The sequence below is a fragment of the Chelmon rostratus genome, chromosome 3, assembly GCF_017976325.1.
Source record: "Chelmon rostratus isolate fCheRos1 chromosome 3, fCheRos1.pri, whole genome shotgun sequence".
Taxonomy (NCBI): Eukaryota; Metazoa; Chordata; class Actinopteri; order Chaetodontiformes; family Chaetodontidae; genus Chelmon; species Chelmon rostratus.
The window spans coordinates 27,198,166-27,221,676 of record NC_055660.1 but is presented as its reverse complement, the minus strand read 5'-3'; the positions used below and the strand labels follow the sequence as shown (position 1 = coordinate 27,221,676).

At 41.1% G+C, this 23,511-nt stretch overlaps 1 protein-coding gene across 1 annotated transcript in view; it reads left to right on the top strand.

The window, feature by feature from the left end:
• Window positions 1-23,511, top strand: part of LOC121625943 (VPS10 domain-containing receptor SorCS1) — a 154,084-nt gene that overhangs the window by 48,596 nt on the left and 81,977 nt on the right. Inside the window, exon 2 of the mRNA XM_041964276.1 lies at window positions 22,813-22,880. Within this exon, the coding sequence (XP_041820210.1) occupies window positions 22,813-22,880 (68 nt within the window). The remainder of the gene's footprint in view (window positions 1-22,812; window positions 22,881-23,511) is intronic.

Sequence of the window (23,511 nt, the reverse complement as noted above, 5' to 3'; positions counted from 1 at the left end):
AGCACAACTTTTCATCGGGAAAGTCTCAAGAGTGCACTGGCCAAATTTGATGAAGTTTGAAGTTGATCTGAAGATTTCTGTAGGGGGAGTTGATATAAGTATACCCCCATAAGTGGGGGTATACTTCTATCAACCCACATTTTTTAACAGAAAATTCAAAATGGCAGATTTCCTGTTGGTTGTAGCTCATGGCTCCAAGAGACTTTCTTGGGATGATTCATGTGCCTAACAAATTTCGTACATCTAGGAGAAATGTACAGCTGGGGCTGCTTCGTTTCTAGGGAGCGCTATCAAGCCAATCAGCCACTTCCAGCCCAAAGACCGGCATCAAATCAAAGGGTTCACCACTTCTGATGTGCAAGTAAAAAATGAGTAGAAAGTAAAAAAAGAATAATTTCTAAATGGCTGACTTCCTGTTGGGTTTAAGGTATGACTCCAATAGACTTTTTAAAAGTCTGGACATGGTTAATCTTTTATTTTTTTCAAATCTTCTAGGGGACACTATTGAGCAGATTTTCCTTGCCCGTTCCTGCGACCCAGATCAGATTGTGATATTCACCAGTTCTGACGTGTGTGCCATGACTTATTGTTGTCTACCCCCAAAAGTTGAAAAATAAAAATAATGATAGAAAGAGCAACAACAATAGGGCCTTCGCAGTTTAGTGCTCGGGCTCTAATAAAGAAAATACATAAAATACATAAAAGCATAAAGAGGTACATAACGCAGTAAAACATATGGTAAACATATGGTAATGGTATGGTAAATGGTAAACATTATACCTGATCAGCATCAGCTGGTTAGCATGCTAATGATAGTGGTGGCTGCAGACCATTAAAGGGTTAACGCATAGAAGTTATGTTCTCACACAACACTTTTAATTCAAAATTCCATTCATAGTTTCTCAAAAATGACAAAAATGTATTTGTTTCAATTTCATAACTCTTGAAACAACACAACAAACAAAAAATTCAATTACACCCTCAGGCTCAAGTGTTAATGACATTTTATTTTATCACATCTATCAAATGTGTTATTTTTTGAAGGATGGAAATAGAATTAAAGTGGTGAACAATTACACACATAGCAGTCAGGAACAGAGGATTCAGTAATATGCAGAAAGAACCTTTGATTTCCAAATATTTTAGCCCGATATGTTGTTAGTAACAGTATTTCTCATGAAACAAAGAAAAAAAGAAATGCTTAAAGGGTCAGCTTCTCAGATGTACAGTCTTTGTTGAGAGTGTGTCAGCACGCGCATGCCAACAGTGAAGAGCGAAAAGCAAGCTATAAATCGTTTTGGAGAAGGAGCCCGTGGAATGCTTCGTTAGTGCCAGAGCCCGGTGGAAATTGAAGCAGAGTGAATGTGTCTGAACTTAGACGGATGAGATATCAAATTGGCGGGCAGGAGTGTGATAATCAGGGAATTGGAGTCGGAAAATTGCATCAGAATGGAATCATAAGCCTGGCCAGAAGTGAGGATTTGCTGATCCCTGACCTTCTGTTTCAGAGCTGAGGATTTTAAGTAATGAGATCTATGCAGTGAAACAACTCCACTATCAGACCGCCAGACTTTGGCATTCTGGGTGGAGAGCGTCTGCCACTCCACCAAGCACAGTCAGTGGATTTAGCACAGAAATGAAAAACACAGAGGGTTAAAGATACAATGTGTAAGATATGACCCAAATGGTTGTTTAAAACGTTCAAAAAGTGAACTAACGTGAAGGAGCAACAGTTCTGACGGCATGTCAAAGACGTTTATGTTGTGTTGTAGAGATATGGACTGAAGTTAGCATGCTAACCAGCTAACTGTGGCCTTACGGCTATTACGGTCTCGTAATAGCTTCAGCTGGGAGAGTTTGCTACGTTTCACAAGCGCTCTTAGCTTTTGTAGTGTGAAACAGTCAATAGCTGCTTTTCCAGGCTAGTGAAGAGCGACCTTCGTCTCGCTGCTCTCTGGGTTCACGTTGTCCCTGGAGTCAGAGTCCTGCTCGGAGCCACTGTAAATCACCACAGCACCATTTTCTCTGTTGTTAACCTGGCCTCCTTTTGTCTCGGAGGCTGTGCTTGGTCCTGATCAGGCCGTTTTCACTGGGAGGCTGCTGAGTCTGGTTCCGTTGCCCCGCAGTTCAGACGCCAACAATTCTCAAGTGCTCCGAGCTCTCGGCCGGGACAGACTCCAGTCTGGTATTAGGGCCACTAGCTGCACAGCTAACAGAGCTAACTAACTAAAGGCCGCTACAGCCAAACACAGCTACAGCAAAGAGGAGCAGGTGACTGAGAGTAGCTGGGTTTTGTTGCAGACATCACAGCTCTCCAAAGCCAAGGAGAAAAAGTCAAAACTTGCCACTGCACGTTGCAGCTGAAGCTCCAGATTCCCCGCAATGTCCTCAACTCTCCTCGTCACGGTTCACCTGGACAGCGGGACCTGCTCAAATGCTCCTATTTTTTTCAGTGCATATTAGTCCACCAAGCACTCTTCGACAAACTCCTCCTCCGAGAATAGCTTTGTGAGATTTGTGGGATATCACAAAGCTGGTCTTGGTTGCTGCATCCCTGGATGTGTGAAGCTTGGTAAGAAAGCCTTGCTGCTTTTGCAGCTTAGCTAACAAAGTTTCCAATGTTTGCACCCTATCCGCATCGGTCAAGTTTTTGTATTTCTGCACGCGTTTTGTCTCGTACAATGCAAATTGTAGTCCTTAAAGATGGCGATCTGCTCCCTGCAGTAAACAAATACTTAGCTGTCCAATTTTTTTGTTGAAAACCTTGCATTCGGCATCTAACTTTCTTTTTTTTAGCATGAGCGGACATTTTTGAGGGCTAAAGTCATCTTGTGACAATGATACAATCACGCACATGTGTTGCTATACTATCGCGTCATTATGTAGGTAATAAAAAACAACTTCAAAATTAAAGCAGTGCAGCTTTAGTCCATGGACGAGGTAAAATGAGAAAATACGCTTATTTTGTAATTTCCAATTAACCTTGCACGGGCCGGTCAGAGTCAACCAAAGGGCCGTATGTGGCCCGCGGGCCGTACAATGCCCAAGTCTAGAGAATAGCAGAGGCTACCATTGTGTCATAAAAAGTCCCAAGCAGGGGTCGGCACACTCTGAAGGACCTCAGTCTCCTCCGGAGGTGGAGGCGACTCTGGCCCCTCTTGTGCAGAACCAGTTCAGTTTATTATTTAGGTGAAAACCCAGGTACTTGAAACTGTCCACCGTCTCAATGTCCTCCCCCTGGATGTTCACTGATGAGTGTGGCAGTGTCCTCCTTCTGAAGTCAACCCCCATCTCCTTTGTCTTACTGGTGTTCAAGCACAGGTGGTTGCACTCAGTGAGGTAGTCGATGGTCCAGGCAGCCAGATGTCTGTCCACTCCCACGCCCTCCAGCTTCCCCCTCAGCAGTACCGGTCCGACGGTGTTGAAAGCGCTGGAGAAGTCAAAGAACTCATGCTGCCATGCGTGAATTCATACACATTATAACTTTAGGGAGGAAGAATGACGAGGACTAATGGCGAAAGAGTGACACTGTGTTGCATGAAGGTATAATGTGCAGAAGTGTTTTCATGGTGTTTTAAATATGTCATCAGCTAGCCTTCCAGTACAGCAAACAGCGGCCTGAAAAACCACATGAAGGTTTTAAAGCTGCAGATGTGCTGACCGCTGAATATTTCTTTCATCTCTCTCAGTATGTTGTCATCATTTTTCACACGAGTATCATTGCTTCCTCATCAGTAAATCATTTAGAACACCTGCAAGGTTAAAATTGTTATTCAGTGCAGTTGCCATCATCAGTGTTGCTTTGGTTGTGATGAATAAGCTCAGGTTTCCTGTTTCATTCCATCACTTTCTAATATTAACCTTCCATTTTCATGGATATTGACAGCAGCTTAGCAGTAATGGAGACACAATGGAATAAGACTCCAACAGTCAACCCCCAGTTGAACATTGGTCTTTTCTCTTGAAGTCACTTGCTAAATGCTCCTTACATGTTGTTTTGGTTGGAAATGATCCCAAATTAAAAAGAGTGTTTGTCAGCCAGACAGCGTGAAAATCTCCTCATTAATTCTGCCTTTATCACTGGAATGATTAGATTGTGTTTGGAGAAAGTTGCAAGAGAATCCAACAGCTTAAGATGTAGAATTACTCATTTTCTGCAGTCTCGAGAAAGCTTTTCAATGACATCATTTGATTTGGATAATTAGTCTAAATAATTAACCTAATTGGACTAATTTGGTTCATTATCTTCCTTTCACAGATTGTTTGTGGCTGGGCGGCAGATGTTTTCGATCCTGTTTCTAATTTATAAAAGGTTATTATAAACAATCTCATGGTTACAAACACATTTAAAGCCAGCGGTTAAATGAGAATATTTATCTTGATGCTGAATGCGTCAGTTACATTAATTTGTTTAACTATCTGTGACATATCACATCTAATCATGGTAATGTAATATTTTATTATGTCGTATATTGTTTTTCATTGCATGCTTTGAAATTATGTTAGAAGTAAATCACCAATAACTGAACTTTGTTTCTTTGATTTAATGAAACAGACCTCACATGATCTCAATTTGGTATAGGCAGAGATAAGACAGCCGTGTTACATCTGTGAAAATGTGAAAATAATACAACATAACCGTCTTGTTTAGTCGTGCCATAGAATTGTACCAGTCAATAAGTGAATCTTACCTCCACCTAACTCCTGTTATATTGGTAAAATCTTAACTCAACCGTACTGTCTCTTCTCATATCATTCACTGACATTATTTCACAAGTTATAGGCCCCATGTGAAGATGTTGGCCTTTAGTCACGCAAGGAACTGGTGTTTCAACCAGTGGGTCCCTGGTTTGTTTGCACAATTGTTTCCACAATATTTTTATTGTAATTTTTACAGCATGAAATACAACCATTTACATTCAGTATATTCTGTCAACTTGCTTCATTAACCCACAAATAAGAAATATAAAAATGAATAAATAAAAAAAGGGCTGCATTCTAAGAGCAAAGATTGTCCAATAATCCTACTGATCATATTCCTGATTGCCAATCAGCTGATCTGTCCACTAACCTTCAGAAAATACTGAAATATTAACGGTTTATAATGCACATTTCTGCTGAAGGTTTTACATTATTACACTTATTTCGTAGCAGCAAAGGTAAGCCAGACAAAGACTGCAAGCTTGCAAACACTGATCTTAACAATGTGTTTTTTTAAATCCTTAAAAATCACCTTTGCAAAGGTTCATGAGCATCCAGCATTTTTGTCAGGCCTCAAGGACACACACGATTCATTGTGCTCTGGTCAGAGATACAGTGTGTTTGTATGTATGGTCGCCGCTTGGGAGCTGTAAACACAACAATGACATCATATTGTAAAGTTATGGCAAACGTGTTTGGAAACTGTTGCATATTTCCTCTTCTACTCGAGCATATTGGCACCATAGGGATCATAAAAATATCAGCAGTGAACAAAACTACAGTGGCTCTAGGACGTGGCTTCTAGGGACCAGAAAAAGGTAGGATGCCTTCCACAGCACAGGGACCCTCTCAAGCCTCTCCACGCATCCTTCACATTGTTATACTGGAGTTTTTGTTACACTTTCCGCCTGTAGCTGTCCTTGCCCTGCTTCGTCCTCACAAGTTTTTTGAATCTCTTCCACTGCCTTCCTATCCCGTCTCTGAAGGCCCTCTTCTCCTCATTCTAGAGGACCTCGATGACTCTGGTGACTCAGAGTTGTCGTTTAGAAACCAGCATACAGTCTCTATTGAAACAACATTATCCACACAGACCCTGCAGAGCCTTAGTGGGCTCCTCACAGTCCTTGCAGTCACAGGCTGCTGTTGGACTAGAGGCTTGTCATGGGGCAGAAGGTGGCTCAGGTTGGGAGGGAGGGTAATGCTTCGTTTGTGTTAGCATACAGCAGGTCCAGTGTCTTATTTGCTCTGATTATTTCCCTGCAATTCCTGTGTGCCCGTACAGTCTGAAAGTTGTCTACAGCAGGGGTGTGTCGAGGGGGCGGCCATTACAATGCCACCCCACCATCCTAAACTATGATTGGCTATGACTGTGTGGTCAAAGGCAGGACCAACTTTACTCATGATTATGAAATAGTTTTAAAAAGAACAGATGAACAGGGGAATTAAACTGTTTTAAGTGTCCAGGATGGTTGTAATGAACAAATGTATCTTGTGTTGCAAGAGGAAGAAACTGTAAGATACACTGACTAGTAATTAAAGTAAAAATGAGTTGTGGGGACTTAAATGGTAAATGAACGCTTTTATGATGTGTGTGTCTGAACACACAAGCATTTCACGCCACTCCTGCACAAGTAAGTAAGTAATAAGCCCACTGACACGCCATGTTGTGTTGTTGTGGAGCCATTTCTCCATGAAGCACAAAACACTGCACTGCACTCTGACTCCTCATCACGGCTAGCTCGTCCCTCTTGCTCGCATGCAGCGACCTCACATTTCCCACCGTGATTGAAAGCAGATCCATCTTGCATCTCCTTTTCTTCGCCTCTGCTCTACATCCCCAGTACTTCACCCTCAACCATTTTGGATTTCAAGACTCTCTCTTAAACAATGACTCAGTCATGTTGTTGTTCAAGGATGGTCTGAAAATACCGTCCCCACCATGAAGAACATGGTGAAAACATTTCACCACATCATGTGACTAACTAGCTAAACTAAATAACTATTACCTGTTGCTGGAACCAGATGCAAGTCCAGCATTCACTCTCCTTTTAGCTCTATTTTGGTCTCCCCTGACTCCTGAGTGCAATATTTTGCATTTTAGCTGCTAAAAACTCCACTTTCTTTTGAGTTTATCAGAGCGTTTTCACTGAAAACAGCTGCCTCCTGCTGTCGATGTTGATAAATGTGAAATTTGTGACCAAGAAAACAAAACAATTAGCTAAAAGAAGCTAAAACTCTCTGCGGTGCTAAGTGAGTTGCAGAGGTGAGTGACCATTTTTTGTGGGTTTGTCTGTACAAGTAACGCATTTTACGTGACACACTTTGATTTGAATAATTTTTCTATAAAACAGTGATTCAAGGAATTTGAATTTCAGTTAAGTAAAAAGGAGTAAAGAATTGCACACTGAAGGAAGTGCAGATTTAGATAAAAGGCAAAACAATGTCCAAATAACCCCAAGCCAATGTTGAAAGAGCAATTTTTACAAGACACATGGATATCTTGAGGCCTCTCATTTGGCCCCATCACATGTAGCCACCATAGAGACTAGTGCTAGAGGTCCTTAAAGCAATCATACTGTGCTATGTTGATGGGCTGTGCTCTGCTTGCTCTAGTTAGCTCTTGCCTGCAGCTCACCACAGAAGTCTGCCTAATTCTAAGCATCAGTGTAAAAAATGGGCCTGTCCTGCCATTGAATCCAAGCTTAAAGAGATGGGGATGATTGGATGGAATGGTGGAGACAGTGGAAAGAAACGTGCTCAAACAGCTGGGAGAGGTGCTACTTTAAATGAAATTGGATGGAGAGGGAACAAAGTGCAGCATACTGTGAAGATTGACTCGAGATTGCAGAGCAGAGAATGGACATGGCAGACAGTGAACACAAAGAAAAAGAAAAAAAATACAGACTTCCTCTTCACGTTTCACCACCCACACAAATCCCAGAGCTCCTGCTCAACCTTCGGACCAGGCGAGTCCAGTCTACTCACCCACCGAACCTTTAATCTCCCTTACTACAAACACGGGTCTCCAAAAAAAAAAAATCAAAGTAGAATACTCTTGTTAGAAGAGAATAATGTATGACAAAACTGCTGTCAAAGTATACGACATTCCTCCCTTGATGTGCAAAGTCCATCTGATCATGGGCAGACTGTGACTTTAAGAACAGCTTTTCCACTGTACCATCTGCTGCCCATCCATTTGTTTGTACTGTCGAGAGATCCACATTAACCCAGAACACTTTCTGCTTTCTGCTGCTTTAAAACATGGTGGACACAGCTTGCATTGGGAACTATTAGTGTAAGAAAAACTGACCAAATGTATTCATAATTCCTACATAATCTCATGTCTATTGTAATATTATTATTTGACCCCATCCCATACTTAACTATTGAATATCATTATTACTTAAGCCTTTTATTGTTATTTAACCCCACTGACCATTGATTTTCTACAAGAATCTGAATATACAGAATCTTTCTGTTGACTAATTTACTGCTCCTGAACCATCTGGGCTAAGGCACCGTTTCTCCCTCAGACCACTTGTGGTGATATCTGTACAATGTAGTCACTCGCTGCAATGTGTAAGTAATTAATAGTTTCTGGGAGGTCACTCAACATTTGCTGCAGAAGCCCACCGAAAGGTCTCGAGAAATCCGAAGCAAATCACACATGACAGTCAAAAGTAAGAAAAAATAAATAAAGGTGGCTTCAGTCTCAGGCAGCAGCCTCTCAGGAACTCTCAGTAGAACTCATCTATCTTCTAATCTGGAGGGGAATCATCATAGGAATTTGTTTTAGCCTCATAGAGGCTCCATCTCTCTTTGTTGCTTTAAATGCTCATTCTCTTGATTAACTCTGGATGTATTTGGCTGTGGTGCTGTGCAGCCTCACTGTTTATCATAACCTCCTGCCCCGAAGAAGAGCAGCATCTATGGCCAGGGGACCAGAGATTTACCTTTTGACAGTAGGTGGCCATAATGCAGTTGTGTGGTCTTTCGCCTTGAATTGAATAATAATAATATTATTAGCTTGATCCTCCCACGCAGTTGTTGCAGTATCATTGCAGTACTATTGCTATCAACGCATCCATCACTTCTGCTGGGGAAGTTTTTGCAACCCCGTCTCCCAGAAATTACCTTCATATACAATTCATTTACATTCGTAATTATGTTGTGGTAACAAACATAATCGCTGCCTGGATTATGTTCAGAGTCAACATTTGTTTGAGTGAATGAAACACTGGATTTGATTTAATAACAGTGGAGTCACAAAGAGGTGGTGGTAATCAGAATCCAGACTGTGGTCAGGTTAACCACATGCTGTCAATGTTCAAACACAACAAAGCTGAACAATGCTGTAGTCACTATGTGCAGTGCCTGTACTGCTTGAAACGAATGTAATCCTTTGTCAGTGAACATACATTCAATATCAACCTTTTTGTGACTTGCCAGGTACGGTAATTAACATTTCCTTATTATGTTAATCAAAAACATAATTTGGTTGGCATTTTGTTTCCTTCAAAACATGTTTGTTGTTGCTAATTGGTTCTATAGAAGCATAATTTCAAGGAGACAGGGCTCGTTTTTGAGCCATAACCTTAACCCTGAAAGGCAATCTCAAATCATGGTATGAGCACTACAAAGTAGTTTTTTGGCAGGCTGTCCCAGTAAATGTGACCTAAATGTTCAGTTGTAACTGCACTGATGAATGTGTTTCTATTCAAAATGGATCAAATGTAACATTCAAAGTGTCACTCGTAGTGATGAACACAAAGAATAGTCACTGTATCATCTCTGTAGTTCCCCTCAGCTCATTAGTTGGTTTAAAAGCCAAAACTTTCCTGTTTTGGTTCAGGTTAGTTTTTCTCATCAGCCTTGTTTCCAGCTGGCGCAGGCAGCTGTTTCAGTGAAAATAAATAAATCCAATGTATGCTACCTGCCCACCACCAAATGGTAGATACACAAAGTTAGCAGCAAGCTGGTGAACATGGTGGGTCATTTAGCAGCTAAAGCTGACAAAGACCTGAAAGGAGAGTGAAAACTGGACCTGCGCTCATCAGGTGGCCAGACACAATACTCCATATTAATGCTAACATTCCTCTGTGTCTGTTTGTGGAAATGTGTATATGAGCAAACGTTTGATAACACGATAGCGTTATTTTCGACAATCAGATTGAATAAATTTGATGTAATTACCTTGCTGAAAATATGTATTTAAATGATGTTGAGGTCTACTGCACACAGGCTAGAGTGAGTCAATCCTCCGTGTTACCCAGGCGCAGTTATTTTCTCTGAGGTATTTTCTTTTTTTTTAACGACGAGAATCCTAACTTTAACGCTAACTTTAGGCAGAGTATAACTTAAACTATATTTTAAAAGTCTGGCTCCTCTCGGACCTTGCCAGGTGATCGTATAATATTCAGACTGAACTGATACTCTGACATCATTACACAGCCTGGCATTGTGATCTTTTTAGTTTCTCTTCTGCTAGAGCCACTGCTGTATCAGTCATGTCAACGCTTGTTACGTCCATCGATATGTTGATGGAAGAGATGTTATTTCTATGAGCCATCACAGATCAGCCTGTAGTCTTGTGGACATCTCTCAAGGTCTTGCACAGATGATAAAGTAACAAAGCTCTGATTTCCACTGGCCTTTTTCCAGCCATCAGTGAACAACAGCAGATCTATCTGCATTGCTGAAAAAAAAAAAAAAACTCTGAGTAATACAGAGGCCTGGAACCAAGCTTGATGTGTGAGGATTGATCAGTTGTCCAGGAATGGTAGACTTTGAGGTGAAGTACTTGTAAGAGATGTTCACACCCAGACTGTTTTCTGAATCTGACTGTATCTTTGCTTTGTTAGCTTTGTTAGTGCCATTTCTGAGGCAATTAAGACAGTCTTATTGATACTATGAAGCCATCAGAAAATGAACTACAAAATTTGACTGCTGTCTTACAGCAAAGTCCTTGTTTGCTGTTTAGTGTGAGTAACAATTAACTCCTCCAGCGTAGAGCCAATTTTTAATTATAGAAGACAGTGAAATTCATCAGGCAAATTATGTGAGTGCTGATAAGGCAAATTTGGTGAGAGTAGGGAAAGAATTGTAATGTTGAGCCAGGCCCTTGCTCCTTTAGGCGCTCGTACATCCTTTGCTAATCACAATATCTCCTGGATACACAACAGTAATTACATTTCACTGAGCACGCCGAGGCTGAAGAACAATAAAGCCCCGCCATTCATTTTACCCCAGCCACGGAGAACATTTGAAAATGTCATTTACATTCCAGAAATGTGCAGATTTAGCGAGGATTGTCAAAGCCCACAAACCAATCTGCTCATAACTATCTGACAAATTCGGCAATGACCTTTCACAGATTCACTTTTTGATTTGATCGCAGCCTGGATAACTGTCATTTCATCAAGTCTGTACTGAAACGGACAGCTCTGCTGCCACAGATCCGATGTATTAGTCAGAAAAAGGCAAATTGTCCTCTTCACAGCACTCTGTCTCCAACAGACTTGGTTGTTGTGGAAAACATGCAGGTGTAAACTATACCTATTAATCCTTCCACTTTATTAGTAAAAATTAAATATTTGGGTCAAGTTTTATTATTAATCATACACTTGGTCAGTAAGTCATTCTTGATTTAAAAAAAAAAAAACCCACCTCCATCCAAAGGTAATTCCTCTCTGCATAATTAGCATGCATCTTCTCTGAGGATTCCCTCCCTCTGCCGGCTTTAGCTGACCACACAGAATCCTCCTGGATCGCTCCTCTTTTTCTCGTGAGCAGAGGTGAGCTGAGCCTTTGTTTTGTGACTACACTAAGCCACAGTAAGCAATAAATACACTTGCAGATAAGGAGGAGTCGAAAGTTATGGTTCCCCAATAACTCTGCGGTTTATTGCTCTCTGTGGTGGAGCTGTATTTAGAGTTTGCTCCTGCGCCCTACAGTCTGCAACAGACTCCACATTCCCCTCCCCGCCAGCCAATTATTAATTTATGCATTAACTTGGAACAGGTCCAGTTCGAAATTTCCAATGGTATCCACTCGTCAGTGCAAGCTCCATACCACGGTAAGTAATTGGGTGGTGTTAGGAATACCATTAAAAACTATAAAGCAGCTGGCAGAAGCAGGTCAACAATCAATCACTCTCTCTCCTCAGCCACCAGGCCTCCACCCATACAGCACATATCACATATCATTTCCTTTGAGTTAATTTATTTATAAGAATTTGTCTCTGTTTCCAAGCCTTTATTAGCTCTTTAATGTTTTTAATGTCACATACCTGGAGGTCAGCAATAAGAGTGAGGGTACAATTACACGCTTAACCTTTGAAACTTGATGTGATTTTAGTCCAAATGGACGTATCTGACGTATCAGTCGTATCTGAACACACAGACATACAGACATGATTCATTCCTGGAATCAGCGTGACTCACTCTTTCTTTCTGGTGATAGCATGGTAAGCAGCATAGACATTAAAATCAGAAAAAGTGGGAGACTGACACAATCCATGTCGAAGAGTGTCCCATGAATGTGGCTCTTACAGCCCAGGAACGCTTTCCCTCTCCTCAATCCTAAACCAATTTAAACCCAAACCAATTTAAACTCAGATAGGTTGAGATTGTGTAAAATTGATATGGTGTAAAAACTGTTCCAGAACATGTACAGTACCACTCAGCAGTCATGACGAAAGATCCTTGTTGTGTCATGCCGGTCGCATCATTGCCATGTTTGTATCATGTCTTCGTCACGTCTCTGTTACATCACATCACGTCTTTGTCATGTCTTCTTCACCTCTTCATAGCGTCTTTGTTTTATGAAGTGAATTATGATGATCTCACACTCAACACGAAGGTGTGCATGCACTGGCTTTCATTTTCCAAGTTATGTTCAGTATGTGCATGTATCAGTTCTTGTCAGTTGGTTGTTTATAGTATTGTTATTAAAGAAAGATTCAGATTTAAGTGTAGAAAGGCAACTGCAGAACGCAGATGCCGCACATTGAACTGCTTTGCTGAAATGAAAATAGGATTTGATATAATTATTATCTTGAGCATTATAACTTTAAAGACCACCTTAGGAGAAGAACACCAATTTGATATCACCCATACACAGCAGCACTAGAAGGCCAACAGTCGTATTGAACTTTTGTTCACATTGATGGCCAGTGGTCATTTACACCATTTACATTGATCATGTTTGCTCATGTCGTATACATTAACTTGCATTTAATGACTCCCATTGAGATCAGTGGTTCTGACTGAACTGTCTGCAAATGGATTCTGAGGTTAGAAACCACCAAGTTCCTACAGATGATACTTAAAGAGAGAAACGACTCAATTCCTCTGATTTGCCTGTTTTCCTTTCGCTTTCAGGCCTGCCAAGCTCGCTCATTTGTCCTTGGATTTATTCCTCTAATAGGAGAGCCAGCATGCCTTCTGTCTCAGCTTGTACATGCACACTGCAGCCAAGGCCACGGCTGGCTCGACAGCCTGGCCTTGAATGACATCCTGTGTGGGCTGAGTTGAAGACTTGGTCAGGACTGGTATCATGAGGAGATGGATCAAATGCCAACAGTAACTAAAGTAAAGTCTGTCAGGTTTGACCTTCCTGATTAAAAGGTGTATCTGTTGGTGGCTTTAAAACCAACATCTGCGGCACCTACATTAGGTGAACCATAGATTATTTTGTGTGTACCATATGTCGTCCAATTCAATTCTCTTAACCAGAGTGCGGGCCTGCAGCTGTCTACGTACATGTGGAAAAACCTTCTAGGCTCTCGGGGGACGGCACTTGATCATCTCATTACCATGCCATTGAGACAAGGTCACGACCAGTATGATCATAACATTCCTGTACAACACCCTCGCCTTAACACACGTGTCAACTTTCCCCGAAAAGCCTGTTCGTCTTTCGTGCTATCTAATTTTCCATCGTTTTACACACTGTCAGTAGTCTTTAACAGAGATGTCCCACTCGAGTGAATTACACGTACAATGCAGACATTTGAGAGAGTAATTTGCACAGCACCTCGATGATACAGAAGGAGGAGTAGGCAAAAAGCAAATGGGAGTCAATGTCGGTTCCGCGTTGTTGTCTGTGCTGATTAAGCTGTAGCGGAGGAAAGGTGAGCTGCTCTGAAGAAGTGCTTCTTTTTCCATCGCCGCCGTGTCTAATCACCTTTAATCAAATGCAAATGATGCGAATAGGGAATCTTTAATTCAGAATAATGGGAACAAAGGGAGAGATGGGAGGAAACATAAAAGCTTGTTAGTTACCACCATTGGTTTGCTCTCCAGGCAGGTCCTAAGGGGACTTCTTTTAATCTAGCATTGCCTTGGGCAACAGCTACCCATCCCTAAAGCCACCGTACTGGATGAAATTAAGCAAAATCAATGAGGCTTAATTCTCTTTGAGAAAGTTGACAAATTCTTTTTTCCCCTCTGTTACCACAGCATTTTGGCTCGGGATGATGTTATTGTAAATTCCTTTGTAGGCCTATTAAACCAATTAGCCAACCAATGGTACTCACGACAATGCCAATTTGAATAATTAATCTACATTGGCAAGATTCTTCTGGTTCACTTCACCATAGTCCATCTTTTGTACCTATATGATAACAGATTTCAAAGTAAGCTAAAATGATGACATGACAGAGATTTCCCAGATTTTCTGCATTTATTTCCAGGTCTCAGCAGTCTCTCCTCAGAATGTACTCTCTATTCATTCTATTCAAACTCCACATTCTACTTCATAACACCGCTTGGGGACGAATACATCTATCTCTGGGGCGAGGCAGTGCCTTCAGCAGTTCTCCCAAACTTCACAAAAATGGCACTCGGATCCATGTTTTTTATTTATGGCAGCATATGAAAAACATCCTTGGGTAACAGCAAAATTGATACACGCGATTAAAATTCATGTATTCACTCCTTTTGTTCAAATGATCTGAATAGAGAGACGGTACTTCTCTCAAACATGAGTCACCTCTGTTAGGTGAGGAACCCAGTTTTGAAGTGCTGTTTAGTTTTTCATTCAGCGCAGGAGCACATAACACATTTGGAGTGATGATGTGTCTGTTATCAGCAGGACGAGTGTCCATGAATTTCTTTTCAATAATTGTGTCAAGTGTTATCTCCCCCTTATGACAAAGTGCTAAGCAGTGATTTATTACCTAAACATACATTCTATCCAAGCACACCACTCCTCTAAAGCTGTGCAAGTTTTTCACACTTAAGTATATGGAAGGCCAGGCTCTCACCCTCACATACTGTCATTTCGGGCCTCTCACATTCATGTTTACCCTTTCAGAATCATGTAATTTCACTTTAAGATACAATAATTTAACAATATAAAGACTATTCAGTATGCCGATTACATAAGTATGCATGTTTAAAATACAATATTCTGTTTGCGTGTAAGAAAACAATGAATGTACTGTGTGTGTGTGAGAGAGAGAGAGCATCGTGGAAACTGAAAATAGGTCACTTACCACGTTCTAATTGGCTAAGAGGCTGGTGCAGGTTCTTGTCCAGTTACCATGTAAATTGGAAGGAGACAAAACAGAAGTACCACATCAAGCAACTTGAGTATTCACATTCTGAAATACTGTATCAAGGTCTGCCTTGCTGTCAAGACAGATGGAGGCAACAGGACACGACTGTTGTCAGACATGGTTCTTTTGTCTGATTTCATAAGCAGTCAGTGAAAAATGAGGACATCCATACAAAGGCCTCAGTCCTATTATCCTTGTTCCCTATTTCTTTAGTGTACAACAAATGTTGATATTAAGAGACATTCAGATGATGTATGTGAGATTACAGCGTATATGTAGGAATGTGTGAATGAGGCTAGATAGGATACTTATGATATATAGGGTGATATGCAAATATGTAAATACTGTACGTGTGTGCACAAGGGCCCTAAAAAAGAAAATATTGATATGTGAGTGTGAAAGCATGTGTTTGTGCATGTGAGAGAAGACTGTATGTACATCCCTGACTCCACAAACGTGAAACGTGTTGCTGCGTCAGATTCAGAATAAGCACATATTTAGAAAAATCAATGAATTTGATGAGGTCAAAGATTAAATATTAAATGAAATTGTCTTTGTGCTGTGTATATAATAGGATTAGCAAATGATCACATTCTGTTTCATGTTTCATGTATGTTTCACACAGCGTCACAACTTTCTTGTGAAAGGACCAGACTGACGTAGAGATTGCACAGCCCATAATACACACAGACACCTTTCGCATGGAATTATTTATTGACATGTTCATACACTTCCATGCATGTTGACAAAACTATTTTTCTCATGGAAATTATTCACAATAACATTTTTGAGGCTTAATCATACTGTGCCATAAACAAAAGTTAATGATATGTAAGTATTTTATACATGATGAACGATTTCTGGATATTCTTAATGCTTATTACCTTTAAGTATCCCCTTAATGTCTTCCTTAAGCCTTTAATGTCTGGAAATGCAGCCACAGCTCCACACTTGAAAGATCAGTGGCTTAATTGCTGTAATTTTCATCCACTGAATCCCTCCAAGATGCTGTAGAGGAAAATCCACAAGTTGGAAAGTGGGTTAACAGCCAATTAGGAGCAGCAAATAGGTAAAGATAAAGGAATATACTTGCTTGGAATCTAAAAACCACGTCGTCATCAAAAAACAAACAAAACAAAGGTGACAGGTGTGTGTGTGTGTGTGTGTGTGTGTGTGTGTGTGGATCAAACAAGCGGCACATGAAACTGAAGGTAGACACAAAAGCTCAAGACTTCCTCAGTATTCTGTGAGCATCTCTTCAGACATCACAAATCCAAAAATAATGTGCTCCAATGGAATCGAAAATAGAAAATGTATATGTTTTCTGTTTTCTCAAGGAAAAAAAAAAACGGAGAAATGAGATTATAATCATTTGAAGGCTTAACACATTCTACATTGCGGGCGGGCGCATGTTTAAATAATGCTTTTCTACAGCGTGTGTGTTCTAATGAAGACTGAAAGAAATAAATGAGGCCACAGAAGACTGATTATTTGCTGACTAATAAGCAGCGCAGACTGCTGAACATCAGTATGCTATGACATCTATAACATCAGTGGGACACACACCTCTGACAGGTCTTGATCAATTTTGATGCTGATGACGACGTGTTATTTTTAGATATGTGACAAGCACCTGAAAACCTTGTTTCCCAGGTGCGTTTCACTTTTATATTAGCAATAGGCACAAGTGGTGAATCTTCCAAAGGAAGATGTGACAGGCTAATCCACAGAGAGGAGCGTTCCCGGCTCAATGATCCCCCGTGAGCCTGACAGTTCGAGCTATTTGGAAATGTCGGCAGGTAAAACTTGTTTACATCATTATATGTGTGTGTTGCAGCGTTTTCTCTCTCTGGATCTTCATTAACTGAAAGAATTTATTAAAGAAACCGCAGTTTTCAGTTTCATTAAATGCATCAGTGTGGCAAGAAACTTTATTTTTGTTCCTCTGAATATGCATCGTCTCCCGGGCTTGGATCATCTTCTTTTCCCCCCCTGTAATGAAACAGTGCAAAAAGATCTGTCCCCTGGAGAAATCTGGTCTCACGTGATTACATAAATGAGATGTGAGGGAAAACAAATAGTTCATAATGCCCCGCAGAACATGAACCCAGCACATTTCGCTGTTTTGGGAGCTTCAGAATGTGTGCTAATACTTTGCATTTCATATTTGTTTATTCTGCCTTGTTGTGCCCCAGGAAATGGTAATTGTTGTTTGTATATGCATGTTTGGGTATTTTGATCCATGATGATATTTTCTCTCCTCCATCCAAGGACAATTACCAACCAGTATAGGAGATAACAGTGTTTGCTAGCAGCAAAGGCATACTTTTGATTAAAGAGAAATAATGGGGAGATATTTTAAACACCTAAAGCTTTGCACAGACACAGTTGTTACTGATCCCCACCCGCAGCTGAGGCTTCCCTTTGCATGACTAATATCACTGCACTTTTTCATTACACATTTGGAAGCCTACTTAAACAGCCTCCCGAGATGCAAGTTTTTTTGAACTGCGCTCCGTCTCCTTCCAAATCCCGTTCAAAGTAGAAGCTCCTCAACCGATCAATATTGTGGGTTTTCGAACGAGGATGAATCAGATTCTGATCGTGTGATTGTGGTCTGAAAATGAATGAAGAAAAAATGGACAGCAGCAAACGAGTTTTTAATAATTGCATTTTTTTTTTTCAATTGAACAAACATTTCTTTGAGTCCTGATCAGAAAACAAAGACTCCATAAAACTGAACACATGTAGTTGTGTTTAGAATTCACAGAAACAGCAGCTGAAACAGGAATGATAACACAGTAACCTTTTGGAGCAGTTCTTAATTGTGTTATCCCCTTTTCTCCATTTTTTTGAATTAGTGTATTGCTACTCTATCCATCTTGTTGGCAGCGTGTGGGTCTGCTATACAACAAATGTTGATGCGGTTTGCCAGGTTGCACCTGTAGGTTGGCAGTGCTGTGCTGTAGCTGTTGTCTACAGCATGCTCAGTTTTTTGCATGTTAGCCACTCCCTTTGCTATAAAACGCCACACAGTTAAGATAATGAACAAATGTTGCTGTTTTAAAGCAATCAAAACTAATCGAGAGAACATAGTCCAAGAACATCTGGACTTTTATTTTGTCCTGACTGTATCAGACTTTAAAGCATCTCTAATCATTTGCTTTGACCCTGGCAGCAGCAGAACAAGCTGTAAACACAACCCTGACGCTATGACCTACACTCATCTTATACCTTTTAACTTCCTGTCTGCACTGACTGACATCTGCTGCTTGTGATCGCCATGTGCCTACATTTCAGCAACTAGCTGGCCAGTTTTATAATAGAACGTGAAGGACAGACAGAGCTGGAAGAGACTTTCCTCTCAGCAAATATCCACTGCTTACATAGCTGCACTAATTAGATCAGTTCTACCACACAGCTCCGGGATCAGCTGTCCATGTTACTGATATAATAATCATGGTGACTGGTCAGACTGTGATGGTAATTGTGTTTTAATATGTGTTTAGAACAATGTGGTATCACAACAGAAGTTATTCATTAAAAGTGGTAATACGATATTTCTTTACCCACAACACAGAACTACAGTCCATGACAGATTCTCCATGACAGAGGCTCATTTACTCTGAAACAAACTGACAAAATTATATTATTGACAACATTCATATCACTTATGAGAATTAGCTTCCAGACCACCAAAGCAAAAATCAGCCAGTTTAGTTTAGTTTGAGGTGACAATGCAAATAGTGTTGCAAAAACTCCAAAAGTTAGTGGAGCAAGCTGTGAGCAAGTTGTTGCTGCAGGTCAAAGGTCGTCTTTTTCACTCCGGTATCTGTGGTGAAATGGTGACGTCGTATGAACTGACACTGCAAATGGAACAACACAACAACAGAGTTTTACTTTGTCCTTTGAAAGCACATTGAGCTGCAGTATATGTACATGCACCAGTAGCTGCTCTTGTCATCTTTGCTGTAGTCTCAATGTCCTGAAAGTTATCGATTGCAGCTTCAACTTTTTTATGAACAATTTGCCACAAACATAACAATGCTCTTCCTGTTTGTCCCTCTTGTTATCTGGACTGTAGCGGGCAAGGCTGACTGGTGATTCTGAAGCTACTGTTCCAAGTCAGATGTCTTTGACACTATGGCAGCCTCTGTTTCATTAGTGGATTACACTCTGGCTGTTGTTTGGGGCACATACATTACATCTAAGGTATCATCCTCTGTCTTTCTGTCAATTCAGCTTCATACAAACACACACTGACATTATAACTCAGGTACAGTACAGTCTTTTGCAAAGGCAAGACTGCATTCTCACCACAGAGAACTTGTAACTGCAGTGTTTTAAAGCATCTGTTAATCACTGCATCTCTCTCTGCAAACTGCTACACATGGCTGCCAGGTACGTCCCATCTCAATCCGATGCCTTCATGGTTCTCTGCACGCCTTGGAACTGTCAGAAGTGAATGTGCGTCTGTCCAGAGGCTGTCTCTACTGGCCCTAGAGGAGGGGAAGCTTGCCTCATCGTAGTATTTACAGTAGGAGAAGCCCACAGGCCTAATTGGCATGGTCAGTGATGGAGCATATGCAGTTTCCAGTGGGAGCCCATCTGACAGGGCCACTCACTGATGACTGCCTGCATAGGCTCCATATGTGGCAGACAGAAGGGCCCGTACGCACACTGCCCTTCAACTAATAAAGCCAAGTCACCTGGATTATACCTCAGCCTTTTGGAGGACTTTATCCAAAATCTGGAGCCAGAGCGCCACTTCTCACAGCATGAACACACACACAAATACACACACCCAAAGATATACAAAAGCCATAAGGGGGAACTCAGAGTTGTAAAAGCATTACTGCCTCTCACCTTCACCTACATCCAGATGGATACACTGGCCCACACACACACACACACAAACAGGCACGCAAACCCAGAGCAGACAGACTCAGAGATGCTAAAAACATAATTGTACCATTAGCCTCACCTTCCACTCTCTCTCTCACACACACATACACACACGAAGACTCACAGATGAAAATAGTGTGGTGTTGTGATGGCAGAGAGAAATACGGATTGGGGGGGGGTTAGAAAGAAAGTGAGGGAATACAGAGAAAGAGAGAAGCTGCGTGGTGCGAGTGTGAATTCAGCCCCCAGCTGGGCAGCTAAATGGACTTGGTCAGTCATTAGCATGCAAAGGTCTAGTCTGGACATTTAAGGTTATTCATTCCCCAGGCTACCCCCCCCCCCATGCTGAAAACGCCCAGCTACTTCCCGAATCGCTCTTAATCAATGCCTTTTTACCATTCGCTGTTGTCCTGATGGTTATTTTCCACAACGTATCCCCAACAACACTCCAAAACCCTGCCAGCCACAGCTCGGCTGAGTGCACCACACGTTTTGAGTGTTTTGGGGGCTGCAGATGTTAGTGCATACTTAATAAGCTTGATCACAGGAGCCCCAACCTCGCAATGTAATTCCGCTACCCAAGGTGCATCTGTTCTGCTTGTACTCACAGGAACCCCATGCTGGTGGAACTGTTTCACAAAGTCACACAAGTCATACAGTGACTCAGCTCACGCCTCAATATCAGGCAGTCGAGGTATCAAAAGGCGATCAGGCAAAGAGGAAACAGTCGGATATTGGCCGTGTCACATGACTTCAAGGCAGCCAATCTAATTTGTACAAGCTCAGGTTGTTTACTTTACCCCTTGTGCTGGGAAATATCTGCGTGCATTGCCTGCCTTGCGCATACGGCCATTTCCCCGATAGCAAAGTTGGAGATAAGGGTGAACCAGCACATAAAGAGCAACACATAATGTGAATAGATGTTTCTCTATTGGCAGCATCTCCTCTTCGTTCACACCATACCACCTGACCATTGCGCAGTGGGTTACCTACATCATATAAGGGTCGTCAGATAACTGTCAAAATCACCACAGCATCCCTGAGGATTTTTCACAGCGTTATCAACACGAAACATAACTCATGAGCCGGAGAAGTAAGAACGCTGCACAACTGTTAAAAAAAGACGATATTAAAGTGAAACTGCAGCATTCCCTGTGAAGATTTTCTTGCCTCTTCTCCTTCTTCGGAATTTTATCCATTTCAAATACACCTCCAGTCACAAAGTAAATAGATTGTGAGTTTCCGTGCTGCTTTACTTCTTTTATGCTCGGAGCAAAATGTGATGTTTCTGCCTCTGCTTTTCCCTGAAGACTTTGGCTGACCCACTTTCCCTCATCTCGTGCACCTTGAGGGTTTTAACGGAATAAGGAATATTTACAGTGGAGTGTTTAGAATCAATCTGATATGATTAAGTAATGAGTTTGAAACAATTAGAAGGGCTCATGTTAAGCAGTGTGCAGTATGCATGGTGGGTGGCATGGGTACAGTTCCCTGGTGTTAGCAAACACTAATGTCTCATATTACACGATGATTTGAGTCATAAAATTGAGTTTAATCAAGGCGCCTAATTAAAGACAAACTTAAAGACACAGCGGAATGACAGTTCAAGCTCATTTACAGTATTTTCCATAATATAGCTGATAATAAATCAGGTGCAGTTGTACATGATGGGAGAGGTAAAGTGGTAAAGGCATTTAATGTTTTGAAGGGACATTCAAACACAGAGACAAAGAATATGTAGATTATATTTTATGTTCGTTTTTCACACCTTCACACCTTCACACTGCAAAACGTCCTGTTCAGCATAGAGCTGAGAATAATTAGCTGCAATCCAAAATGTGGTCAACCCAAATGGGGGCAAATAGAAAAGCAACACCAACACAGCAGCAGCAGATGACAGACGCAGTTGAAAAGAGAAGCAACACATGTCATTTTTCCTGCAGCTCACAGTTCACACTCTGTGTCACATCAAAAGGCACAGTTTTCTCCTGTGATGGTTATTAAATACCACGGGATCGCAAATGATAGCGAGCAGTCGATTCATGCACACAACATGGGAGTTTCCACCCAATTATTTTTAGGAGCATTTCCGATTTGTGAATAAAAAGCTGGAATTTTGACAAACGTTTTTATGCTTGACTGAAGTGGAAAGGTTGATGTATGGATAAAATCAAAATGCAACAATGTGCAGTAGAAACAGAAGAATAGCAGCTGATGAAAAGATCAGATCCATGTGGAGCCATGAGGAGATTTAACACACAACACACTGCTCATGCACTCTTCTTCTGCAGTGGCGTCATGAAACTGAAATTGGTGCAACCAGCTGTTTTCCCACATGTGCTCAACCCCTAAGAAGAAAGGCACCTTGATTTTTTTCTGTAAATTCTTCAAGAATTTGTGCTACATTTGGATGGAAACCTGACTTGGACCCAATTACACTAAATTTGATACTCAATCAGGACCCAGTTACATGGGGACCCATGACGACCTCTACTTCCAAAATGATAGCAATTATTGATTTTTTTTTTATGTTTTGTCATCCTTCCTGTCAGTTTTGTACTGATAATGTTTAACCTGCTAAGCACTTATTTTCAATAGCCCTGTCCATTGACTGCAATACTTGTTCTTGTGGTCTTGTTCTGCAGGTGATTTTGATGCTGACCAAACTTATTGACTTCAACCTCAACAGCGTGACGGAGAGTTCATTATGGAGGTAAGCTTCTCACACTACATGAGCTTGTGACATTTCTATAGAAGACACAATAAATTGGCCAGAAGGGACTGCTGAGCGTAGTTTAATATATATCTGATCTATTTAATCCTGTATTTGAACTGCTCCCAGCACTGCTCTTAGGAATAAAGAACACCAATACTCACAAGGATCTCATAATGTGAATTAATGAAACATTCAAAGCTTGAGAGAGAGGCGACAGTCTAAAAAACATCTCCTCGAATGACAACCATGAATAGCTGCACCAGAAATCCCTCACATGAAAGTCACTAATCAACACTGGCGCTGGCAGTGTTATCCAGCAAATTACCTTGACCAGCCTTGAACACAGCGTAGCCTTGCTTGGAGGGTCGACCTCATTTCTGGCTCGATTCTGACGTAACTTTGGTATATGCCATTTAGGAAGGAGTGTGGCTGCGTTAATGTCTCACATCTGCAAAAGTAATGATCGTTATGAAAAGTATTTTTAATTATTGTTGTTTTCTATGAAATGTAGTACCACAGACAGAGGGAGAACTCAGAGAGAAAACAGTTGAAAAAAGCCTACATGAAAATACATTTTAAGGAGTAAAGAAAGAAAAGGAGTGAATAGCCTCATGGTGTTTGTTCCTGC